The sequence below is a fragment of the Electrona antarctica genome (assembly GCF_951216825.1).
Source record: "Electrona antarctica genome assembly, chromosome: 11".
Classification (NCBI taxonomy): Eukaryota; Metazoa; Chordata; class Actinopteri; order Myctophiformes; family Myctophidae; genus Electrona; species Electrona antarctica.
The window spans coordinates 8,152,645-8,179,570 of record NC_136792.1 but is presented as its reverse complement, the minus strand read 5'-3'; the positions used below and the strand labels follow the sequence as shown (position 1 = coordinate 8,179,570).

General features: G+C 41.4%; 1 protein-coding gene across 1 annotated transcript; it reads left to right on the top strand.

Moving 5' to 3' along the window:
• The first annotated feature begins 437 nt into the window (after window positions 1-437).
• lgals9l3 (lectin, galactoside-binding, soluble, 9 (galectin 9)-like 3) lies at window positions 438-26,926 on the top strand. Its single transcript, XM_079514648.1, has 14 exons — window positions 438-610; window positions 2,135-2,223; window positions 3,362-3,569; window positions 8,348-8,470; window positions 9,939-10,031; window positions 11,411-11,500; window positions 13,223-13,311; window positions 14,189-14,345; window positions 16,285-16,425; window positions 18,310-18,398; window positions 19,354-19,456; window positions 21,005-21,093; window positions 22,336-22,492; window positions 26,427-26,926. Exons 1-14 carry the CDS (start codon window positions 566-568, stop codon window positions 26,571-26,573), a joined length of 1,620 nt encoding a protein of 539 aa, XP_079370774.1. The 5' UTR covers window positions 438-565; the 3' UTR covers window positions 26,574-26,926.

The window sequence follows — 26,926 nt, the reverse complement described above, 5'->3', positions numbered from 1 at the left end:
CATCTTGAACACATGACTATAGAGATAGTGTGTAACGATTTGCGGGATTTTTGGACAGAATCTGGATGAGTAATATCAAAAAATGTGTTTTTCAAAAGTCGGCCTCCTGGTGGCGCTATAACAGGCCGTTCTGGAGATTGTTGGGCAGTGGTTCATCGTTGGCATCCAGGGAGTGTGTGTGCAAAATTTGGCATCGACTGGGTTAACGGTTCCGGAGATTAGCTGTTCACAGACGGACGGACACACGGACGGACGGACGGAGTGCAAAACATACTCTCTCCCCATGCCTTCGGCCTGGTGGAGACAATAACTGTTTTCTCACTTGCCATATAAGTTGCAGTTGCCAATGCGGAACAAACTAACAAAGCTGTTCTGCCTTTTTGTCGACAAACTTCTGTGTTGCGCTATTGATTTGAAGGACCGCCTCCGGTATAACCGAAACCTAAATGAGGAATAAACGCTAGTATTAAATCTGAAGAAACGAAACCTCGAGTGTATAGTTTGTGTTTGTGTGAGAGAATTGACTCTCTTGATAAAAAAACAACAAATCTGCCCTTTTCAGATCATGGCTTTTCATCACCAGTCACCGCCACGCACGTTTGTCAATCCGGTAAGTGTAGAATTGTGCGTCCGTATAGTAGACTAGTAGCGTATATTAAAAGTAAAACCCGATTCTCTTTAATATCAAACAACTCAGATAAGTAACATATGCAACTTTGAGATGCATGGCGGTATAGGCCTACAGTAGGTTTGCCATTTGTTTGCATAGGCTTGTGAAATAATAAGACTTCTATGGCTATATGGCTTATATTTTGGAGCTCGGGTAAAATCCAATTGATTGATTGAAATATTTATTAACAGTTTGCAGAATTACAGTAGGCCTACATTTCAAGCACAAAGACTGTTAACTGTGAGTGGACGACCCAATTAAGCATTACACTTGTTTACAAGAGGGTCCAACAGTCCAACTTGTTCAATTCATCAAAAAAAACTCGTGATGTTACCGGAATGACGGAATCCGGGAACAGTCCGCCCAGAACAAATGGGCATGTGACACCGTTATTTTACAAGGCTACGCTAGCTAGACTATATTTAATTATTTTATATTTAATTTTATATTTACTTTACAATGAGGGGCCAAATACATGTAGGCTACCTTTATTAGGCCTACATTTAAGGCCCATATCTACATGCTATAAAACAAAAGTTGAATTTGTTGGGTATATGGTCTGATAATCACGTGGGCTATAGGCCTACCTGCATGTTAAAATAATGTAAAATCTCTGGTTTCTAGATTGTACATGCAGTACATTCCGACAATTTCGTCAGAATCGTTAAAATACATCTATCAGAAGTTAAATCTTTCTAATCATTGCTGCTTATTACTGTCCAATATGACATTGGCCAATAAGTTATTGGGGAACATCTTTCTCTATGCATAAGACATGAAATGTAGGCTACTATAGGCCTACATTTATGGTGTGAAATGCGAGGGACCCCCACAAAAAGACCACCCCAAAAAGTGGCATGTGCCTGCTTTGTATTGAGGTGTGCTTGAAATGTACTGTAATTCTGCAAACTATAAATATTTCAATCAATCAATCAATATGCCTACATTAAATTAATTTAGCTCCTATCAGCCACTACAATGTGGAACGCCGTACCAACAGCCGTTAAAGGACCACTTCATCACTTTTCAACCTATCTTCATATAATTGGTCCTCATGATAAAATACCACAATTTCTTTCTGGTTTGCGTCTCATTGGAGGGCTGTTTGAGGGAAGCTTAGAAACCGGTTCAGAAACCTGTCCACCAGTGACATAATCGCAGATTTTTTTAAACAAGATTTAAAATATATGCTATTTAGATTTTTTATATCGTGAGAATGATCGATGCGGCTTCCATTTTTGCATTGCAACTTTTCAGGAAGTTGTTTACAGAAGCGTTTTTTTTTTGAACAAAATGACTCAAATAATGAACACAGCGATTCCACTCATCTCTGTAGGCCTAATGACACAAGAATCTATCTGGCCTTGCGGAGACCTGTTCTCCGACTAGGAAAACGTTTTCTCTTTCATTTCTCTGACATCACTTAATAGCTTGTATAAAAAATGGCTTTTATGTTCCTTCCAGCCAATCCCCTTCACTGGTGCTATCCATGGTGGTCTGCTAGAGGGGACGACCGTTACCATCAATGGACGAGTCTTACCGGGGGCAGATAAGTGAGTGTGTGTGTGTGTGTGTGCCAGTGTTGATTTCGTCGACTAAAAGACAAAAAATGTTCGACGACTACCTTTTTTCACTGACTAAATGGAAACTAAATAAAAACTAAGCTATGATGACTAAATCTAAGACTAAATAACCGACAATTCCGTCAATAAAAACTAGACTAAAATGTTAGGAAGGGACAATTTTACAATTAGTTGCATGCTGAAAATAGACGATCAACAAGCTCACAACGCGTCGCAGCGCGGCGCGTTGTGAGCTTGTAGATCATCTATTTTCAGCAAGTGAAAAAAACAAGTGATGTGACCTCCTTTTAAGCCTTTTTCTTGTGACCACCGCGCTCTGACTTCTGGTTGCGATATCCACTCAAAATAACATCATGAAAATAACATACCGTTAATGATACTGGATCGCACACAGTGGCAAGACTACATTTCTGCGAGTGGAGAGGTGACAGTGTGGAGGACGGTGCACATCACCTCATCATATCACACCTCCTTTAATTAAACCCAACATTTTCAAGTACCGCCAACTCTATGGAAATGTGCCCAGATGGGACCCACCATCAGCCATGTATAGTCTGCCCTCGTCCACAGGTGTACCCTTTGAGTACCACTGGGTTAGGGGAAGAAAGTGTGTGTGTGTGTGTGTGTGTGTGTGTGTGTGTGTGTGTGTGTGTGTGTGTGTGTGTGTGTGTGTGTGTGTGTGTGTGTGTGTGTGTGTGTGTGTGTGTGTGTGTGTGTGCGTGCGTGTGCGTTTGCGTGGGGTGGGCTGGGCTGGGCTGGGCTGGGCTGGGCATGGATTGATAAGGCCTGTAATACCTCCACCCAGAGCTTAATTCAAGTAACTACAGTTACTTTTCATTGAGCAGATAAAAATTGGAAAATGCCAAAATGATGCTGGCATTTGGAAATTGAAATACATTTTGTAATTATTTTGTTCTTTTCTGAACTACTGTTTTGGATTACTATCGTAGCCAGCAGCAAAAACACAGGTGCCGTAATGTCCACGTAGCTACCAGAGGACGGTGTCGCCTAAAACGCTCAGAGAAGCGCTTTAAGCACTTAAAACAAAATGAAATATTCTATACAAGAAGTGGTTACTATCCCCTCTCTCTCCCTTCTCTCTTTTTAGGTTCCATGTCAATTTTCAATGTGGGACACAGGCCAACGCAGACATCGCCTTCCATTTCAACCCACGATTTGACAGTTTCCTCTGTTATGTGGTCGCCAACACTTCTCGGAACTCAAAATGGGAGAGTGAAGAGAGGCAGCAGAACCTCTGCCTCTCTGCTTGCTCTACTTTCAGTCTCACGTTCACAGTCCACAGTCACGCATATCAGGTTCGTTTCGATACACTGTCAGTGACACCAGCATTTATGCAGGGCTGCCAAGTCTCACGCTTTGAGAGTGAGAGTCACGCAATTTGACCTTTTACCACGCACCACGCCACACCTCTCATTTCTCACGCACGCACAATACGCACGCCGAGGGGGGCATAAAATGTGCCAAAAAAGCCAAGCCGGCTATCATAATAACAATTTTCTCCGCGGCTCCGCCGCGTAATAACGCGCGCCCATGTGTGCGTCCTCACAAACGGCAAAATAGCCGATCTGCAGGAGATCATGCAGCGCTGTTATATGCAGTAGAAGGGTAACCAGGCAGTGGACCACCAAATCGTCATCAGGGTCCCTGACTGTGACGCATGGAAATGAGCCATGCAGAGTTTAACATCGCATCGAAATATTTTTCATGGAAGACAATATAGCCTCCACAAGTTACAACATTAAGTGAGTAAGTCACAAGTGACTATCTCTCTTCTATACTGGTGTGTGGCGTGACTGGCGTCTCTTGCGTGATATGAGGAACGGTGCCAGTAGCCTACGCACATTATAGGGACAAAGTCGTGTGTGTGTGTGTGTGTGTGTATGTGTGTGTGTGTGTGTGTGTGTGTGTGTGTTTGTGTGTGTGTGTGTGTGTGTGAAGGGGGAGGGGCCGCATCGCAACTTGTCGTTATAGTTCTGTTCAGAGAGGGGGGGGGGGGGGGGGAGAGAGAGAGAGAGAGAGACCACAGATGTGTGGGCATGGGGAAATTAAAAATAAGGCATTTTCCCAAATTCCAGTTTTCTGACTTTTTATTTCACAACATATTCCCCAATTTCCACTGAGATTATGGGGTGAATGAATGTGGCCAGACCCATCTTCTCTTTCTGTCATAGTGACATTGTCCTGCATCAGATCATGTCCAAATCAGGTTCTCCAATCTCCAGTAGCTTCTTCAGTTTTTTGAAGAGGCACACACACATAGCTCCTTACGGAGCTATGTGTGTGGCTGGCTGGGTCTGAGCACTATGTGTGTGGATTGCTGGCTGGCTGGGTCTGAGCACTATGTGTGTGGCTTGCTGGCTGGCTGGCTGGGTCTGAGCACTATGTGTGTGTGGATTGCTGGCTGGCTGGCTGGGTCTGAGCACTATTAGTCCATGAGCCAGACCCCCCTAATTTGCGCGTTAATTACGAAATGGGTGGGCAAATTCTTGTTTGAATTTTTGACTAGCTGTACTTGTCTACTTCACATTTTTGTATGATAACAATCGCAGACTAGCAGCTTAGTGGTAGTTATCATGCATTGAGTACATGCACCCCTATATTGCCACATGCAAATTGTGACAACAAATATATGATCAACTTTTGAACCTTACTTTGTGCAGAGACCAATGAAACCACTTTTCTGCATAATTCAAATATGGGGAATTGATTGGAATGGTTATTTTACTTCCACAAAACTTCCATATATGCTTAAATGGGCTTTTAATGCAGTATTTTGCACACACATCTAAGAAATTTAAAATAAGGCTTGCAAATATCCCCATTTTGGAAGTGTGTGCTAAGAACCAACATGTTCCTAATGGCTATAGAAAACTGTTCACCATTCTAAGCTTTAATATGAGTGGTAACATGTGTTTGTACGTTTTGTAACTCTAGAGATACAATCAGAAACACTATTATAGTGTGATAACACGAGCCAGGGCCATAGCTATAGAATCAAATCGGTGGGCAAAGCTGGTGTGATTTTTTTTTACTTGTTGTGCATCTCTACTTCACAGTTTGGCATGATAACCATTGCAGACACATAGCTTAGTGGTCGTTATCATGCATTGAATATGTGGCCCCCTATATTACCACACACATTCTTACAAAAATATATGATAAACGTTTGAGCCATTATTGTGTAGAGACCTATAATCACACCTTTCTGCATAATTCAAGTATGGGTAATTGACTGGAATAGTCATTTTACTTATTCAATACTTTCATATATGCTTAAAACTCGACACCAGGCTGGCTGAAGAAGTTCCTCATGCAGAAGACCCCAACACGTTGTAGTGTCTGGCCCTTAGACTTATTGACAGTCATGCCGAAGCAGGGTCTCACTGGAAACTGGTGGGGCAGAGTGAATGGATAGATGATGCTGGTTGGACACAGGGTGATGCGTGGCCGTGGACTGAGAGTGCATCCCGCATTGACACCAACCACAGATCTTGCAGCTTTAGGCGTGCATCTCGTGCTTTGTCTGACTCAGCTCTCTATGCACGTTGTTGTGCGTCACGCATCCGGTTGCAGTATAGGCTCGGGTACCTTTGGGCATATTGGCATGTAAAAAAGGTGATCTGTAACTGCCATCTATTAGCCAATTCATCGTTCTGTTGAGCTGGTCAAGTCATGGTGATGTCAGCGGTATCACCTTTTATGCCCATCTTTGTCAGGCATGCCCAAATATGGGGTCTATGCAGATGTCAGAAGTCGGTGGGACGAACCCGTATTTAGGCATGCCCAAATATGGAGTTGCAGAGGCAGAGGCCTTGTGATGTCAGCTGTGGCCCAGGCAGAGGCCTTTTGTGGCGGTTCTGGAAAATCATGGGTCCGACCAACTCGACACCGGGCACTGCACTCCCTGTGGGGGTGTAGAACGCGTGTGTCGAATTTGAAGTAGGTGGGGCGAACGGTTTTGGTGTTACATGTATTACAGACGTACAGCTGTACAGACACAGAGACTTTGCATTTATAGTTAGATGATACATTGGCTACTATATGGACATTGAATATTCCCTCATTTAAAACCTTTGATTTTGACATGTTAACAAAATGAAATAAGAATGTTGACTCTGTCAATACAATATTCAATTGACAGAGTCATGCAAAATCAGGCATATTTTCCTATATAATGCCTAATTTGCATATTTAAATATACAATTTCAGAAAACTTGTAATACAATAAATCATTGTTTTCATGTAATTAATCAACTATAGGCCGTGTTGGGACCCCAGAAAAAGTGCCTAGAAAATGAATTTCGTTCCCGCGTCATGGGCACTACTCATTCAATGCATTTTTTCAAATCAACCTGGGGACCACTATTGTGTTGGGTGGGGATATGGGCTAAGATTAGTGCTTTTGTAACTTAACACTTGCTATGCATCCCATGTGTATAAAATACATCCCACTGTTTCTCAACCGTTGACTACTACTGGTAAAATGTCCTAATAATAATGACTCAACCAGACAATCCGGTGCACTTCCCCTTTCTTGAGATTCTAACTCCCTTTTTCTGTTGAATTTCTTGAACTCCAACTTGTCAGTAAATGACTACATGGATGGACTCATCATAGGTCACCAGGTCATTCAGTGCACTTCCCCTTTCTTGAGATTCTAACTCCCTTTTTCTGTTGAATTTCTTGAACTCCAACTTGTCAGTAAATGACATGGATGGACTCATCATAGGTCACCAGGTCATTCAGTTCACGGTTTCTCAACTAGTGGATTTAAAAAAATCAACAAATCCTACATTACTAAATGCATGGTCAGGGACCACATGCAATACCTCCACGGACCACCAGTGGTCCACGGACCACCTGTTGAAAACCCATGGTCTACTAGATGGACGTGTGTATGCACGTACAGAGATTTTGTGCATTAATTATTTAATACTCCTATCTGTATCAATATGAATGTGTATATTAGAGTGTTCTAGATAGATGTAATCATACATCAGAGCATTTCAATGTGGCCTACTAGGGAAGTTTCATGGTGATCACTAGTTCTTAAGTTTTTTCATCCTATTCACATGTATATAGGTGAAAATAACAAAATGTGTGATAAATATGAAAAAGCTGCTCCTGTGGAAGTGTTATCATATATTAATTTACTTATATTGACCTTCTAAACAATTTAATATAGGTATGGTTTTGCCCACTCATTTCGTAATGAAAACTTGTCTGGCTCATGGACTATATGTGTGTGGCTTGCTGGCTGGCTGGCTGGGTCTGAGCACTATGTGTGTGGCTGGCTGGCTGGCTGGGTCTGAGCACTATGTGTGTGGCTTGCTGGCTGGCTGGCTGGCTGGGTCTGAGCACTATGTGTGTGGCTTGCTGGCTGGCTGGCTGGGTCTGAGCACTATGTGTGTGGCTTGCTGGCTGGCTGGCTGGCTGGGTCTGAGCACGAAAACAGCGTGGTGGTTTTTCACCACCTGTGCGCAACCAAACGCAAACACAAACACACATGCACATATTAACTGTATATATGATGATTTCGGGTGTGCCAGTACAGTACAGTACAGTACAGTACAGTACAGTACAGTACAGTACAGTACAGTACAGTACAGTACAGTACAGTACAGTACAGTACAGTACAGTAGTGGGTCATTTCTCTACCATTTCGGACGCGGGGTGGCTCGCAGGAACCGGCCCGGCACCCTGGGCTCTATCCTGTGGGTCTGAACCCCCCCCGGGGACCCCCACACGGAGTTGCACCACTCTAGGGTGGGATGTCTGTATTCCTCTAAAATTGGCCTTTTTTAACATTGATTTAGAGTCTAAATCAATGTTAAAAAAGGCCAAATCGAGGCCGCGGCGTCGAACACATTAAGACACTAAGGTCTCACTCTTGGCATTTTCTGAAACTTGGCAGCATTGATTTATGTGAGGGATAATGTATGGCTGAGTGGTCATTGTTTATAGCATTATTTAAATTGTATTGTTTTGGTATTTCTGTTTTATGGGTTTTGAATTCCTTTATAGTTGCTTCCATCCGTGTTTAGTTGGTTTGACAGCTGTCTGCTCTGTCCAGGTGAGCGCCAATGGAAACTTCTTCATGGAGTACAAACATCGCATCCCATTCCTGAGGGTGGACGCCATATCTGTGGGAGGGAAAGTAGAAGTGTCCTCCATTGCTTTCCAGAACCCTATGGTGGTAAGAGAGCAGTCAAACATAATACAAACACTGTATTTGGATTGTCCCTAGTTAGTGGTGGGTTTGATTGATTGATTGATTGAAATATTTATTAACAGTTTGCAGAATTACAGTACATTTCAAGCACAAACTCAATACAAAGACTGTTAACTGTGAGTGGACGACCCAATTAAGCATTACACTTGTTTACAAGAGGGTCCACCATGTTCAATTCATCAAAACATTTAGCGACGTACAGATAGACACTTCTATATAGACAAAGAACAGAACAGGAATTCATCATATTACCTGCAACCTCACGATAGATACGTATCACGATACAGAGGCCACGATACGATATATATATATCACTGTACGATATTATATTATAATGACCATGTATTTACTACAAGAGCTCTTCTTTATTATTCTGTAGCAAAGGTAAAGCATTGCAAAGGCAAAGTATTGCACAAATACAATAAAACACTTTCAGGCCCACAGAGATCTTTAAATTAAAATAAAAGGCTTTATTGTGCATTGCACCTACACCATGTGTTTATATGTCAAAACTGCATCGCACCACAAAATCGATATAGCAGCCTCTGTATCGATTCACATATCGATACAGAGTGTCGATATATTGCCATATTGATTAATTGAACCCACCACTATCCCTAGTGTCTCCACCAATTTTGAACATCGTCAGTATCTAGTCTGTTTCACGGCAAACTTCATAACTTGTCAATGGAAGTTTGACTTTTGTTATCGACTTAGAGGTTGGTGCGAGGAATGAGTGGCATAGGCAGGAAGTGGCCTATCGCATCCTAGCCTTAGGTGTAACGCCTGGGATTTGAACCCTGGTCGCCCGCGTGTAAAGCCAACATCTAATCCACTGACTACTGACTAGCCTAAAGGGGAGATTTCCCACAGTGGCCTATAGAGCGTCGCAGTCCCGCCCCCTTTCATGACGACGCCAGGCCCAGGAAATGATTCCCAATGCATTTTTCCCATAGACATTTCAAAAAGTATTTATTTAAAGACTGTTACACCGCGGACAAAGCCAACTCGAGTCGTGACAAATCATGACAATAAACACAATATTTTGGACCAAACAAAATAATTACAAAGAAGAAAAACAACAAAAAAAGTGTTTTTTCTTCTTTCTAATTCATGTGTTGTCATGATTTGTCACAACTCGAGTTGGCTTTGTACAAGGCTTAAAAGGTCTTTAAATAAATACTTTTTGAAAAGTCTGAGGAAAATGAACGGGGAATCATTTCCTGGGCCCTGGTAGGGGGCGGGACTGCGACGCTCTATTGCACCCTAAATTAGTGTGCCATTAATCTCCCATTAATGAGCTACAGTATGTCTCCTGCCCCTCCAATAGGCTATGACACCCATGGCTCTGAGAAAGGAATCACCACAAGATTGATGATTAACACATTCAAGAAGAACCTAATTGCGAGAGTTGTTTTCTTCTGATTTCCAGGTCCCTCCACAACCCTTTCCTGGTTTTCCTGCCTATGCTCATCCATTCCCCACCTCCCATATCCCTCCTCAAGCAGGATATCCAGCAGCAATGGTAGAGTATTAACCGTATTCAAGTACTTTTTGACCCCCCCAACCTGTACCTACAGTTTAGCAAAATAAGTAAAGGGAAGTAATGGGAATGAATTGAGGGGGCATCTTAACTCTTTGATGCCTTGTGACATTATGACCCCCCATGCCAAAGCGCCAGCGCTCGCCCAGCAGTCTGCCGCCTGCCGTCACCCAGGCGGATGCGTGCACACGACCTAGGTCGCTTCTCACCCTCAGGGCGTCTTACTGGTTGATAGTATCTAGTGAAGATTGACAGGAAAGAGGGAGAGATAGAGAGACGGGGAAAGGCACGCACTAAAGGTCGTCATGAATGGGACTCGAACATGCGACGCGCTGTCAGGCCAGAGCCTATATGTGGCATGCACCCGGACTGCTAGGCCAGCGGCCACCTATTTTTCGCTTATAACTTGTCAATGGAAGTTTGGCTTTTGTTATCTTAGATGCTGGTGGGAGCAATAGGCAGGAAGTGGCCTATCACATCCTAACCTTGGGTTAGGTCAGGCTTTCATGGTAAAACCAGACTTTAATGGCGAAATGTCAGACTTTTATTTTTTATCCCACGATTTTGCAACCCATTTTTTTCACCCAGTGTCAATTATCTAATGTAATCCTGGGCGCTACACTTCCTCTGCCAACCTGGGGGGCAGCAGACTGACCTCATGCTTCCTTCTATGCATGAGGAGTCCAAGCTGTTTCTTTTCACCTGACAGGGGGGAATTTCCCTGGCCGGACGTAGCACGTGGAAGGAACACGTTATTCCGACCAGTTCCTTTCCTCTCCATCAGGCACCCGGGCTGACCAGGGGGAGGTAGTTTAGAGACCAGGATTACTGCATGTTTTTGGGGACAAGGGGAGAACATGCAAACTCCACACAGAAAGGCCCTTTCGCCAACCCCCGCCTCGGGTATGGGCACACAGTGTCCCCAGCGGGAATCGAACCCAGGACCTTCTAGCTGTGAGGCGACAGCACTGTGCCACCGTGCCCCTGAAATGCCAGGCTTTAATGGCTGTATGTAGCTCCTATGTGTATTTGACCCTCAAAGGACAGATATTTTGGTGGAATGTTGGTGTAACTGTAACGCCTGGGATTCGAACCCCGGTCGCCCGTGTGTAAACTTTAAGCCAACATCTTATCCACTGACTAGCCTAAAGGGGAGAATTCCCCCTTGGGTGGGGGAGATAGGTCATCAATCAGAGGCTCTGAGCCACTCCTATTGCACCCTAAGTTAAGGTGCCATTAATATCCCGTTAATGAGCTACAGTATGTCTCCTGCAATGCTCTGAGAAAGGAATGATCACAAGTTTGATGATGAACACATTCAAGAAGAACCTATTGCATGTTTTTTTTCTTCTGATTTTCAGGTCCCTCCACAACCCTTTCCTGGTTTTGTTGCCTATCCTTATCCCACCTCCCAGATCCCACCTCAAGCAGGATATCTGCCAGCAATGTTTGTGAGTATTAACCGTATACAAGTACCTTTTGACCCCCCCAACCTGAACCTATACTGTTTAGCAACAGGTCTTGACTATAAGAGAAAATAAAGTGATGTAAAGGGAGAAAAATACAAGTATGAGTGAGCTGCTGTCTATTATCTCCTGTTTGAATATTTTGAAATCATGACATTCATTGACTGCCAAGAGACCAGTTTGGACGAGTTTTGCCCAAAAGCTCAGACTGCCAAGGACAAGTTTATGAGTTTTCTGTTTTTTACACTAGAAGGCGCTCTTGGCTAACCTATGATCCACCGTCCACCCCCCTGGGCAGTGAGACACAAAGACACCATGTGGTCGCAAAAATCTCCTCCGCCCCGCCCCCACGCTAGAGACTTTTTTCCTCTGCCTCATATTTCTCTTTCCTGTATCGTTCCACTTTTGGCACGACCACCATTCAATCTCCAATAGGCTCTAACTGCTGAACACATGGATGGTTTGAGTGAGTTTTCTCACGAACGCGCAATGAGCACCTCTCTCATTGCAGCGATCCAATGAGCACCTCTCTCATTGCAGCGATCCAATGAGCACCTCTCTCATTGCAGCGATCCAATGAGCACCTCTCTCATTGCAGCGATCCAATGAGCACCTCTCTCATTGCAGCGATCCAATGAGCACCTCTCTCATTGCAGCGATCCAATGAGCACCTCTCTCATTGCAGCGATCCAATGAGCACCTCTCTCATTGCAGCGATCCAATGAGCACCTCTCTCATTGAAGCGATCCAATGAGCACCTCTCTCATTGAAGCGATCCAATGAGCACCTCTCTCATTGCCAGCGATCCAATGAGCACCTCTCTCATTGCCAGCGATCCAGTGTGCGATCATAGTGAATATGAATATTCTGTGACTACTTAACCCATTTAGACCTGAGATCAGATCCTAGGGCAGTATTATGCGTGTCTTAAGTACCAGGTCTTATGACTTAACTTAAGACCTGGAGGCGTGGTCAATGCTGTTTGGCCACTCAGAATAGCCAAATGGCATTGACCACGCCTCCAGGTCTTAAGTTAAGTAATAAGACTTGGTACTTAAGACACGCATAATACTGCCCTATGTCTTCTAAATCATGAGTTTTCTGAAAAACCTTTTTCTATATCAGTTGTTCTCAAACCATTTCATGTCAAGGACCCCCAAAAACTATGTAATTGGCCGCCGACCCCCATCTGAAAATATGTTGTTCCAGGGGACCCCCAGAAGCAAAGATTTGAGTTGAAAACGTTCGCTCTGAAAGAATATATATTCAAAGATTGTCACGATTCTTCAAAAATAGCAGACCTACAAGCTCGTAGTGCGGCACTCGGTGCCGCACTATGAGCTTGTAGATCTGCTATTTTTCAATAGCTAAAGTATAACATAATGCTTAAAACACCAAAAGGGGTTCCCACTTCCCACCCAGAATGGGTTAAAGGTGAGTAAAAACACATGGACGGCAATGCTGGCAGTCTGGGCTATTTTGGTTAAATATTCTTGGCAGTAATTTCTTTTTTTTATACTTTATTTCTATTTTCATGTGAGCATTCTTGACATATCCAGGCAAAAAAACCAAATCAAGAGTTTGACATGAAACCACATAATGTTAGCAACAAATGGGCTCGAGTGACCTAATTGAAAATAATAAAATGTGTTATGGATCATTGTTGGTCTACTTTCAGTCAACACTCATTTACTGTTGCATTTTTAGGCGGTTCCCCACACGAGTGCCATCAACGGTGGTCTCTATCCTGGTCGGACCATCACTATCCAGGGAGCGGTTAATCCCAGTGCCACAAGGTCTGTCTTCATTCTCAATTAATTTAATGTTCAACTTGACCTTGAATCCATGATCCAGTGCACACCTTCTAAAATAATGTGGGTTTAAACAATCAGGAGAACCTACAATAAGATGTATTGCAGTTCTGTGTACACATTTCCGTTGAGAAACACAAAACAACAGAAATTGTATGTAGAGGAATAAAGATTTAACGATTTAGGCAGGCTGATTTTCAACAATACAATGTTGGTAGTCTTTTATAGAGTAGAGTAATATTACTCAGTATAATTAAACCACTTAAAGTCTTACCCGTATTGTGGACCAGGGTCCCTCAGGGCTCTATACTTGGTCCCCGAGCTCCTTTTCCCCACTCTATCTCTTCACTGAAAGATACAAGCTCACAGGACATTACAATGCAACGCATTGTGAGCTTTTGTAGATCAGCTATTTTTGATGAATGTTTGTCTGTTTTCGCTGAATATTCACCTACTATGACCTCGCCAGAATAGGGATGATATAGGTTTCACGTGGTTAACCCATTTTGACCTGAGATCAGATTCTAAAAATGTCTGTTTGAAAATTACAGTTTTCTGAAAAAGCTATGTTTCTATGTCAGTCGTATTTCGATTTTTCAAAAATAGCAGACCTACAAGCTCGTAGCGCGCCACTCGGTGGCGCGCTATGAGCTTGTAGGTCTGCTATTTTTCAATAGCTAAAGCATCACATAATGCTAACACCAAAAGGGGTTCCCGCCCAAAAATGGGTTAATTGAGAAGAGAGTAGAAAGAGTAGATTACCCAGTAGAAATTGTCACATATAATAACAAATAATTACTGGGCACTAAATCGATGCTGTATATACTGTACCAACACTGTCCCCACATGCTTTCTCCTGCAGGTTCAGTGTGAACCTTAACTTTCAGTCCGGCGTCGCTCTGCATTACAACGCACGTTTCAACGAGAACACTGTGGTGCGTAACAGCAAGTACGGCACCGCGTGGGGGAGTGAGGAGCGCTCTGGAGGAATGCCCTTCCAAAGAGGGCAGCCATTTACGGTACGGTCACAGCTTATATCACAGATACAGTGGTGGAAAAAGTACTCAAATGTTTTCCTTAAAGAACCACTTCACCACTTTTCAACCTATCTTCATGTAATAGGTCCTCACTAATAATCATGAAAAAATGGCGAAATTTTTTTCTACTCGGTCTGTGTCTCATAGGAGGGCTGTGGGCAGTTCAGAAACCGTCTTCCAGTGACATCATCGATGGGGAATACAAGCTAATAGAAACTTCAGTCTTTCTTGTCCTGAAAAGTTGCAATGCGAAAATGGAAGCCATCGTTCTCACGATAATGAAAATCTATTTAAAAAATAATCTGCCTAATGATGATGTCACTGGAAGACGTTTCTAAACTGCCCACAGCCCTCCTTTGAGACACAGACTGAGTAGAAAAAAATCGTGCCATTTTATCATGATTATTAGTGAGGACCTATTATATGAAGATAGGTTGAAAAGTGGTGAAGTGGTCCTTTAAGGTAAAGTAGCAGTGCTGCCTGGGCCGTGGCTCAGCGGTCCAGGCACCTTGGCTGGTAATCCAGTCTGGCAGTGTGCCGCGGGTTCGACTCCCGATCCCGACGGCCTTTACTGCATGTCTTCCCCCCCATCTCTCTCCCCATTTCCTGTCAGCCTACTGTCTGTCCCTCCATAAAAAATATAAAATAAAGGCGAAAGCCACAAAAAAAAACATTTAAAAGTAGCAGTGCTGCAATGTAGAAATAATCCGTTACAAGTGAATGTCCGGAATTCATCATTTACTTGAGTAAAAGTATTTTTATAACGTATTATATAATAATAATCAAAATCTACTAGTAACTAATGTTTTCAAATACATGTAGTTGAGTAAAAGTACAATATTTGCATCTGAGATGTAGTGGAGTAGAAGTAAAAGTATTGGAAATTGTAAAGTAAAAGTACCTCAAAATGTTACTTAAGTACAGTACTTACTTGTAAATGTAAATGTAAAAGTAAATGTACTTACTTTACTTTACACCTCTGGATGATAATACATGATAAGGCGGTGGCTCAGGGGTAGAGTGCCTGCATGGTAACCGTAAGGTTGCCAGTTCGAACCCGGGCTCCCCCAGAGTTACTGTCGAAGTGTCCTTGAGCAAGAAACTGAACCCCTAATTGCTCCCGATGTGCTAGTTGGAGCCTTGCATGGTTTCCGCCGCCATCGGTGTATGAATGTGTGTGTGAAGGAGTGAATGTAATGCACAATCTCTGTAAAGCGCCTTGGATAAAGGCGCTATATAAATGCACCATTTACCATTTAAATCATATGATAACAGAAGATAATACATGATACAGTACAACACATGAAGATGGAGCGAGCCACTGAGGGCTTTTTGTGTTATCGTTTTAGCATCATTGTATAATTGAGTACCACAGACGAAAAACAGTCTAAGTCCAAATTTCAGACTGACCCCTCCACGAAAAGGCCTCGTTGTCCTGAACCCTTATCTATCATTTATATATTATGGATCAATAGTGTGGACTTAGACTGTTATTCGTCTGTGGTACTCATTTATTGTACCACTGTAGTTCAAGATGCAAGATAATACTGTACATACACATGGCAATGCATGCAAGATAATACATACTATAACACATGGCAATGCATGCAAGATAATACAATATAACACATGACAATGCATGCAAGATAATACAATATAACACATGACAATGCATGATCATACATGATACAATATGATGTTATAAGATTATACTTGATTCTGTGAGCCAAGAGCTGTTAAAAAGCCATAGACGTGGGAATTTAGTCATCAATATCTTCCACAGTGACTATTTTTAGCTAGACTTTTAGAATCGCTCTGCACTTTAAAATGCATTGGAAGTCAATGATAAATGTCCTTCTTTACTTTACTTTACATATTTGCACATGAATTACAGAGATTTACTTTGGACTCTCTCTTTTAGCTGACCGTATGCTGTGAGGCTCACTCGTACAGGATCGTGGTCAATGGCAATCAGGCACACACCTACAAACATCGCCACACCATCCTGCAGCAGATCAACATGTTGGAGATTGTTGGAGACATCACTTTGACTTCTGTTTCGGTATAGGCTTCAGACAGAAATATGTTGCTGGGAGTCTGGGAAATCTCAAAGCCATTGTTCAGTTTGGATAAATCGATGTGAAACTTCTTATGACACATATTTTATGTGTATAGCAGCCCTGTGAAATTGTTTCTCTAGTCTTGGATTGATTTTTTTTTATGTAAAGGGTTGTAGAATTTGTAAAATCCTACTAGTGACTAAAATGTTTAGCAAATATTTAGTTTTTTAGTTATTCATTTATTTGTCTTTTACTTGTCGTTTTATACCAAAATTTATTTCTTACTTTTATATGGCATATATTAGTCATATAATATATTTTGTAGTGCCTTTTAACTTTAAAAAAATAAATGCCACTGAGGCACTGCTGTGGTGATAGTTGCCTTTGATGATTTTACAATTTACAATTTAGGCATTTAGCAGGCGCTCTTAACCGTTAGCGACTTACATTAAGCAAGAACAAAACATGGCGATACAAATCATATAAAGACTAGTTATCATGAATCATACGTAAGCTACGAACATAACAGTGGAATATATAATGAAACTATACTATATAGTGCTATGTCTACATAAAATACTATTAGTTCCATAAGTTGAGCATTTGTATTCACCTGTAAGGTTGTTGGGCCAGGGCGAGTGCTACAGCAAGTGCTACGGGCCATTTTCTTTTAGGTCGAACAATGTCCAGTATATTAAATGTATTAGCTTTCAAATAGTATTACATTTTGCTATGTAACAGTCTTTGCTTGTGAATATTTGATGCTTCACAAACATGGTTACTTGGATGCACATGTTGTAAAATGACTTGCAGTAAACAAAACAATCAAGTTAAAATTTCAAATCGGATGTTAACTTTTGTGACATCCGCCGTCCACCCACCGCCAGCCTACCTTTTAGGCAATTTTAATTTAATATAGGATGTAACATTGTAAATGGGGGGAGGGGGCAGGAATCGTATTGTGTGTAGGGCAGAGCCGGATTTACCTTGCTGAGGGCCCCCGGGCTGGAGCAAATTTGAGGGCCCCCCTTGGGGCGCGCGGCAGAGCCGCGCGTCCCGCGATTTGGCCGAGCGGCACAGCGGCCGGAAAAAAATTGGGCTATTTTGTTTTCATTTTGGGGTACCCAGGCCCCTAAAAAGAGAGGCAGGCAGGCAGAAGCTCTCAATGGTTTAACCATAATACAACTAAATACAATAACAATACACACATTTCACTTGAATTGGATTTCACCCTAGTCGGGGGCCCCCGGGCTTCAGCCCACCCTAGCCCAACGGTAAGTCCGGCTCTGGTGTAGGGCGATCAGTTGTTCTCAAACCATTTCATGTCAAGGACCCCCAAAAACTATGTAATTGGCCGCCGACCCCCATCTGAAAATATGTTGTTCCAGGGGACCCCCAGAAGCAAAGATTTGAGTTGAAAACGTTCGCTCTGAAAGAATATATATTCAAAGATTGTCACGATTCTTCAAAAATAGCAGACCTACAAGCTCGTAGTGCGGCACTCGGTGCCGCACTATGAGCTTGTAGATCTGCTATTTTTCAATAGCTAAAGTATAACATAATGCTTAAAACACCAAAAGGGGTTCCCACTTCCCACCCAGAATGGGTTAAAGGTGAGTAAAAACACATGGACGGCAATGCTGGCAGTCTGGGCTATTTTGGTTAAATATTCTTGGCAGTAATTTCTTTTTTTTATACTTTATTTCTATTTTCATGTGAGCATTCTTGACATATCCAGGCAAAAAAACCAAATCAAGAGTTTGACATGAAACCACATAATGTTAGCAACAAATGGGCTCGAGTGACCTAATTGAAAATAATAAAATGTGTTATGGATCATTGTTGGTCTACTTTCAGTCAACACTCATTTACTGTTGCATTTTTAGGCGGTTCCCCACACGAGTGCCATCAACGGTGGTCTCTATCCTGGTCGGACCATCACTATCCAGGGAGCGGTTAATCCCAGTGCCACAAGGTCTGTCTTCATTCTCAATTAATTTAATGTTCAACTTGACCTTGAATCCATGATCCAGTGCACACCTTCTAAAATAATGTGGGTTTAAACAATCAGGAGAACCTACAATAAGATGTATTGCAGTTCTGTGTACACATTTCCGTTGAGAAACACAAAACAACAGAAATTGTATGTAGAGGAATAAAGATTTAACGATTTAGGCAGGCTGATTTTCAACAATACAATGTTGGTAGTCTTTTATAGAGTAGAGTAATATTACTCAGTATAATTAAGGTTGAAACAATAAGTTGAAGCAATAGGTTGAAGCAATACGTTTAAGCAATAAGTTGAAGCAATAGGTTGAAGCAATAAGTTGAAGCAATAGGTTGAAGCAATAAGTTAAAGCAATAAGTTGAAGCAATACGTTGAAGTTTCCCTTCAACTTATTGTTAATGCTATCCACAACTTTTGAAGTAGAATTTTGTTTTCCAAATGAGCATAACAACATAAAGAGTTCTGATTGTGAATCCGAGTGGTTCTTTAAATGGGCACAATATTTAATTATATTGATTTATATTTATATTAGACTTTAAAACTCAACATTATTAAACGATCAACTATAATAGTCTACTGAAATAGCAGGCTAACCTATCCCCACATCAGCAGCCAAGATGTGGGCTATTGGGCAGGTATTAGAAATACTACTGACATGACATCTTGTAAAAACACGGATAAATAAGATGATAATATAAGGTCCCATACCGAATCGATCTCAGGAGATGTTTGTCAAATGTCAAATGGATTTCGCCCTTACTGGATGTTTGGGTCATGAAGAACTGAAAATGAACTGAACATGAAGAACACAAAAAGATGAAATTACCTACCTAGGTTCCATCATGGAGTCAAATCTTTCCGGTGATAAAATGGCCACCAACGTAATCAAAAAAGTCAACCAAAGAACATGATTCCTATACAGGATCTCCTCACTGGTCAACAAAAACACCTTGAAGACCCTAACAGGAGCCCTCGTACAAGGCTTATTTGACTATGCATGCACCTCCTGGACGGTACCACAGTTTGTGAGTATTAACCGTATACAAGTACCTTTTGACCCCCCCAACCTGAACCTATACTGTTTAGCAACAGGTCTTGACTATAAGAGAAAATAAAGTGATGTAAAGGGAGAAAAATACAAGTATGAGTGAGCTGCTGTCTATTATCTCCTGTTTGAATATTTTGAAATCATGACATTCATTGACTGCCAAGAGACCAGTTTGGACGAGTTTTGCCCAAAAGCTCAGACTGCCAAGGACAAGTTTATGAGTTTTCTGTTTTTTACACTAGAAGGCGCTCTTGGCTAACCTATGATCCACCGTCCACCCCCCTGGGCAGTGAGACACAAAGACACCATGTGGTCGCAAAAATCTCCTCCGCCCCGCCCCCACGCTAGAGACTTTTTTCCTCTGCCTCATATTTCTCTTTCCTGTATCGTTCCACTTTTGGCACGACCACCATTCAATCTCCAATAGGCTCTAACTGCTGAACACATGGATGGTTTGAGTGAGTTTTCTCACGAACGCGCAATGAGCACCTCTCTCATTGCAGCGATCCAATGAGCACCTCTCTCATTGCAGCGATCCAATGAGCACCTCTCTCATTGCAGCGATCCAATGAGCACCTCTCTCATTGAAGCGATCCAATGAGCACCTCTCTCATTGCCAGCGATCCAATGAGCACCTCTCTCATTGCCAGCGATCCAGTGTGCGATCATAGTGAATATGAATATTCTGTGACTACTTAACCCATTTAGACCTGAGATCAGATCCTAGGGCAGTATTATGCGTGTCTTAAGTACCAGGTCTTATGACTTAACTTAAGACCTGGAGGCGTGGTCAATGCTGTTTGGCCACTCAGAATAGCCAAATGGCATTGACCACGCCTCCAGGTCTTAAGTTAAGTAATAAGACTTGGTACTTAAGACACGCATAATACTGCCCTATGTCTTCTAAATCATGAGTTTTCTGAAAAACCTTTTTCTATATCAGTTGTTCTCAAACCATTTCATGTCAAGGACCCCCAAAAACTATGTAATTGGCCGCCGACCCCCATCTGAAAATATGTTGTTCCAGGGGACCCCCAGAAGCAAAGATTTGAGTTGAAAACGTTCGCTCTGAAAGAATATATATTCAAAGATTGTCACGATTCTTCAAAAATAGCAGACCTACAAGCTCGTAGTGCGGCACTCGGTGCCGCACTATGAGCTTGTAGATCTGCTATTTTTCAATAGCTAAAGTATAACATAATGCTTAAAACACCAAAAGGGGTTCCCACTTCCCACCCAGAATGGGTTAAAGGTGAGTAAAAACACATGGACGGCAATGCTGGCAGTCTGGGCTATTTTGGTTAAATATTCTTGGCAGTAATTTCTTTTTTTTATACTTTATTTCTATTTTCATGTGAGCATTCTTGACATATCCAGGCAAAAAAACCAAATCAAGAGTTTGACATGAAACCACATAATGTTAGCAACAAATGGGCTCGAGTGACCTAATTGAAAATAATAAAATGTGTTATGGATCATTGTTGGTCTACTTTCAGTCAACACTCATTTACTGTTGCATTTTTAGGCGGTTCCCCACACGAGTGCCATCAACGGTGGTCTCTATCCTGGTCGGACCATCACTATCCAGGGAGCGGTTAATCCCAGTGCCACAAGGTCTGTCTTCATTCTCAATTAATTTAATGTTCAACTTGACCTTGAATCCATGATCCAGTGCACACCTTCTAAAATAATGTGGGTTTAAACAATCAGGAGAACCTACAATAAGATGTATTGCAGTTCTGTGTACACATTTCCGTTGAGAAACACAAAACAACAGAAATTGTATGTAGAGGAATAAAGATTTAACGATTTAGGCAGGCTGATTTTCAACAATACAATGTTGGTAGTCTTTTATAGAGTAGAGTAATATTACTCAGTATAATTAAACCACTTAAAGTCTTACCCGTATTGTGGACCAGGGTCCCTCAGGGCTCTATACTTGGTCCCCTCCTTTTCCCACTCTATCTCTTCACTGAAAAATACAAGCTCACAGGACATTACAATGCAACGCATTGTGAGCTTTTGTAGATCAGCTATTTTTGATGAATGTTTGTCTGTTTTCGCTGAATATTCACCTACTATGACCTCGCCAGAATAGGGATGCTATAGGTTTCACGTGGTTAACCCATTTTGACCTGAGATCAGATTCTAAAAATGTCTTCTACATCCTGACAGTTTTCTGAAAAAGCTATGTTTCTATGTCAGTGGTTCTTCGATTTAAAAAAAATAGCAGACCTACAAGCTCGTAGCGAGCTTGTAGATCTGCTATTTTTCAATAGCTAAAGCATAACATAATGCTAACACCAAAAGGGGTTCCCGCCCCAAAATGGGTTAATTGAGAACAGAGTAATGTATTACCCAGTAGAAAATGTCACATATAATAACATAATTACTGGGCACTAAATTGATGCTGTATAGAGCGTCGCAGTCCCGCCTCCTACCCTGGACCAGGAAATGAAACCCAATGCATTATTCTCATAGACATTTCTTAAAGTATTTATTTAAAGACGGTTACGCCGCGGACAAAGCCAACTCGAGTCGTGACAACTCATGACAACACAAACAATATTTTGGACCAAACAAATAATTACAAAGAAGAAAAACAACAAAAAAAGTGTTGTAACCTGCCGTTTTTTTCTTCTTTCTAATTATTTGTTTGGTCCAAAATATTGTTTGTGTTGTCATGAGTTGTCACGACTCGAGTTGGCTTTGTCCGCGGCGTAACCGTCTTTAAATAAATACTTTAAGAAATGTCTATGAGAATAATGCATTGGGTTTCATTTCCTGGTCCAGGGTAGGAGGCGGGACTGCGACGCTCTATATACCAACACTGTCCCCACATGCTTTCTCCTGCAGGTTCAGTGTGAACCTTAACTTTCAGTCCGGCGTCGCTCTGCATTACAACGCACGTTTCAACGAGAACACTGTGGTGCGTAACAGCAAGTACGGCAACGCGTGGGGGAGTGAGGAGCGCTCTGGAGGAATGCCCTTCCAAAAAGGGCAGCCATTTACGGTACGGTCACAGCTTATATCACACATACAGTGGTGGAAAAAGTACTCAAATGTTTTACTCAAAGGTAAAGTAGTAGTGCTGCCTGGGCTGTGGCTCAGTGGTCCAGGCACCTTGGCTGGTAATCCAGTCTGGCAGTGTGCCGCGGGTAGGGTTGCCACCTTTGAAATCTTGAAATAAGGGACACTCTTTACGCCTGCCACGGCCTTGCGGCGCAGGCGTGTGCGGCAAGGCCGGCAATAGGTTGAAGCAATAGGTTGAAGCAATAGGTTGAAGCAATAGGTTGAAACAATAAGTTGAAGCAATAGGTTGAAGCAATACGTTTAAGCAATAAGTTTAAGCAATAGGTTGAAGCAATAAGTTGAAGCAATAGGTTGAAGCAATAAGTTAAAGCAATAAGTTGAAGCAATACGTTGAAGTTTCCCTTCAACTTATTGTTAATGCTATCCACAACTTTTGAAGTAGAATTTTGTTTTCCAAATGAGCATAACAACATAAAGAGTTCTGATTGTGAATCCGAGTGGTTCTTTAAATGGGCACAATATTTAATTATATTGATTTATATTTATATTAGACTTTAAAACTCAACATTATTAAACGATCAACTATAATAGTCTACTGAAATAGCAGGCTAACCTATCCCCACATCAGCAGCCAAGATGTGGGCTATTGGGCAGGTATTAGAAATACTACTGACATGACATCTTGTAAAAACACGGATAAATAAGATGATAATATAAGGTCCCATACCGAATCGATCTCAGGAGATGTTTGTCAAATGTCAAATGGATTTCGCCCTTACTGGATGTTTGGGTCATGAAGAACTGAAAATGAACTGAACATGAAGAACACAAAAAGATGAAATTACCTACCTAGGTTCCATCATGGAGTCAAATCTTTCCGGTGATAAAATGGCCACCAACGTAATCAAAAAAGTCAACCAAAGAACATGATTCCTATACAGGATCTCCTCACTGGTCAACAAAAACACCTTGAAGACCCTAACAGGAGCCCTCGTACAAGGCTTATTTGACTATGCATGCACCTCCTGGACGGTACCACAGCACCTCAAAGGCCCTTAAAACAAGGTTCCAGACTTCCCAAAACAAACTGGTCAGGCTACTACTTGGCCTCACTCCCCGAACCCACCTGGCTGGAATGGCTACAGGACTCTATACTAGGAGCCCGCGGACCCCCATTAGAAAATATATGCCAGCAAGCCCCATAAGAGAGGATTTTTACGCAGTGATTCTCAACCCATTTAATTTCAAGTACCAGTTTGACATGCATTAGTCTACGGACCCCCATTTAATGGCATTTCTATCTCTGGGCCCCCAATTCATATTGTAAAATCAATGTTAATTTAACGCTGAGGGTCCATTTGGTTCCATTTGTACACTCTCAGAGTTACAGACCCATAAGGGTCCATTTGGTTCCAAACTATCATTTAGCTGGGGACCCCCTGGAACTCCCTCAAAGACCCCTGGGGGTCCCCGGACCCCACTTTGGGAACCACTGGTTTAGGCTACTTTAGGTACTGTGTGCCTCCTGCTAGAACAATTGTGCTGACTTTAATATTTCCTGTGTTTTGTTTTGTTCATTATTGTTAAATTCAGTGTTGACGTGTAGAGGCTATTTAGGAAAATAAGGAACAAACTGTGTTCCTTATTGGTTCAATAAGGGACGCATCATTTAATTCTCCAATAAGGGATGATTCTGTATTTTAAGGGACGGGTGGCAACCCTAGCCGCGGGTTCGACTCCCGATCCCGACGGCCTTTACTGCATGTCTTCCCCCCCATCTCTCTCCCCATTTCCTTTCAGCCTACAGGGTCTGTCCCTCCATAAAAAATATAAAATAAAGGCGAAAGCCACAAAAAAAACATTTAAAAGTAGCAGTGCTGCAATGTAGAAATACTCCATTACAAGTGAATGTCCGGAATTCATCATTTACTTGAGTAAAATTATTTTTATAACGTATTATATAATAATAATCAAAATCTACTAGTAACTAATGTTTTCAAATACATGTAGTTGAGTAAAAGTACAATATTTGCATCTGAAATGTAGTGGAGTAGAAGTAAAAGTATTGGAAATTGCACTCCAGTAAAGTAAAAGTACCTCAAAATGTTACTTAAGTACAGTACTTGAGTAAATGTACTTACTTTACTTTACACCACTGGATGATAATACATGATAAATCATATGATAACAGAAGATAATACATGATACCAGTGTTGTTTTCGTCGACTAAAACTAAGACGAAAATTGCTCGTCGACTACCTTTTTTCACTGGCAAAAACTAAATGGAAACTAAATGAAAACAAGCTATGATGACTTAAAGGTATATTCAGTGATTTGACTTAATTCAAATATCACTTATTTTTTCTTTTTTTCTGGATAATCCTCCCTACTATAGAGTGTGCTGACCATATAAGGAGTTCCTCCCTGTCCCCAGTGAGCCCCTGGGGTAAAAAAACCCTAGTTTCAGTTTTGGTGGCGGGTGGCAAACCTTCATCCAATCAGGATGAGTGGGGCCTTCCTCCAATCATGATCAAGTGGGGGCGGGCCTTGGTGCACATGCTGTTGGCCTGTTGCACTTCCCCCCACTGTAGAGCGTGCATGTGCACATTTTGTTACCGGGGCGGACTGGGTGGTTTTCCAAATCACCCAAATCACTGAATGCTCCTTTAAACTAAGACTAAATATACTGACAATTTTGTCAAAAAATACAAACTAGACTAAAATGTTAGGAAGGGACTAGTGGACAACAGATCCAGTATAAACAAAAGAAAAGTCATTTTTCAGTTGGTTTCATGCTGAAAATAGCCGATCTACAAGCTCACAACGCGTCGCAGCGCGACGCGTTGTGAGCTTGTAGATCGGCTATTTTCAGCAAGTGTAAAATCAGTCATTACGACGGCATCAAGGCGCGACAAAATACATTTTAGTCGACTAAATCAACTGTAGATTTAGTCGACTAAAATCTTATATTTAGTCGACTAAAACTAGACTAACACTAACACATTCCAAGTGACTAAAATGTGACTAAACCTAAATTACCGGTAAGTTTCATTCCAAAGACTATGACTAAACTAAAATAGAAATTTGCTGCCAAAAACAACACTGCATGATACAGTACAACACATGAAGATGGAGCGAGCCACTATGGATTGTAAACAAGCCCTGAGGGCTTTTTGTGTTTTCCTTTTAGCATAATTGTATAATTGTACCACTGTAGTTCAAGATAATACATACTATAACACATGGCAATGCATGCAAGATAATACAATATAACACATGGCAATGCATGCAAGATAATACAATATAACACATGGCAATGCATGCAAGATAATACAATATAACACATGGCAATGCATGCAAGATAATACATACTATAACACATGGCAATGCATGCAAGATAATACAATATAACACATGGCAATGCATGCAAGATAATACATACTATAACACATGGCAATGCATGCAAGATAATACAATATAACACATGGCAATGCATGCAAGATAATACAATATAACACATGGCAATGCATGCAAGATAATACAATATAACACATGGCAATGCATGCAAGATAATACAATATAACACATGGCAATGCATGCAAGATAATACATACTATAACACATGGCAATGCATGCAAGATAATACAATATAACACATGACAATGCAAGATCATACATGATACAATATGATGTTATAAGATTATACTTGATTCTGTGAGCCAAGAGCTGTTAAAAAGCCATAGACGTGGGAATTTAGTCATCAATATCTTCCACAGTGACTATTTTTAGCTAGACTTTTAGAATCGCTCTGCACTTTAAAATGTATTGGAAGTCAATGATAAATGTCCTTCTTTACTTTACTTTACATATTTGCCCATGAATTACAGAGATTTACTTTGGACTCTCTCTTTTAGCTGACCGTATGCTGTGAGGCTCACTCGTACAGGATCGTGGTCAATGGCAATCAGGCACACACCTACAAACATCGCCACACCATCCTGCAGCAGATCAACATGTTGGAGATTGTTGGAGACATCACTTTGACTTCTGTTTCGGTATAGGCTTCAGACAGAAATATGTTGCTGGGAAATTTCAAAGCCATTGTTCAGTTTGGATAAATCGAGGTGAAACTTCTTATGACACATATTTTATGTGTATAGCAGCCCTGTGAAATTGTTTCTTGTTTCAATGGTTTAAATGTAAAGGGTTGTAGAATTTGTAAAATCCTACTAGTGACTAAAATGTTTAGCAAATATTTAGTTTTTTAGTTATTCATTTATTTGTCTTTTACTTGTCGTTTTATACCAAAATTCATTTCTTACTTTTATATGGCATATATTAGTCATATAATATATTTTGTAGTGCCTTTTAACTTTCAAAAAATAAATGCCACTGAGGCACTGCTGTGGTGATA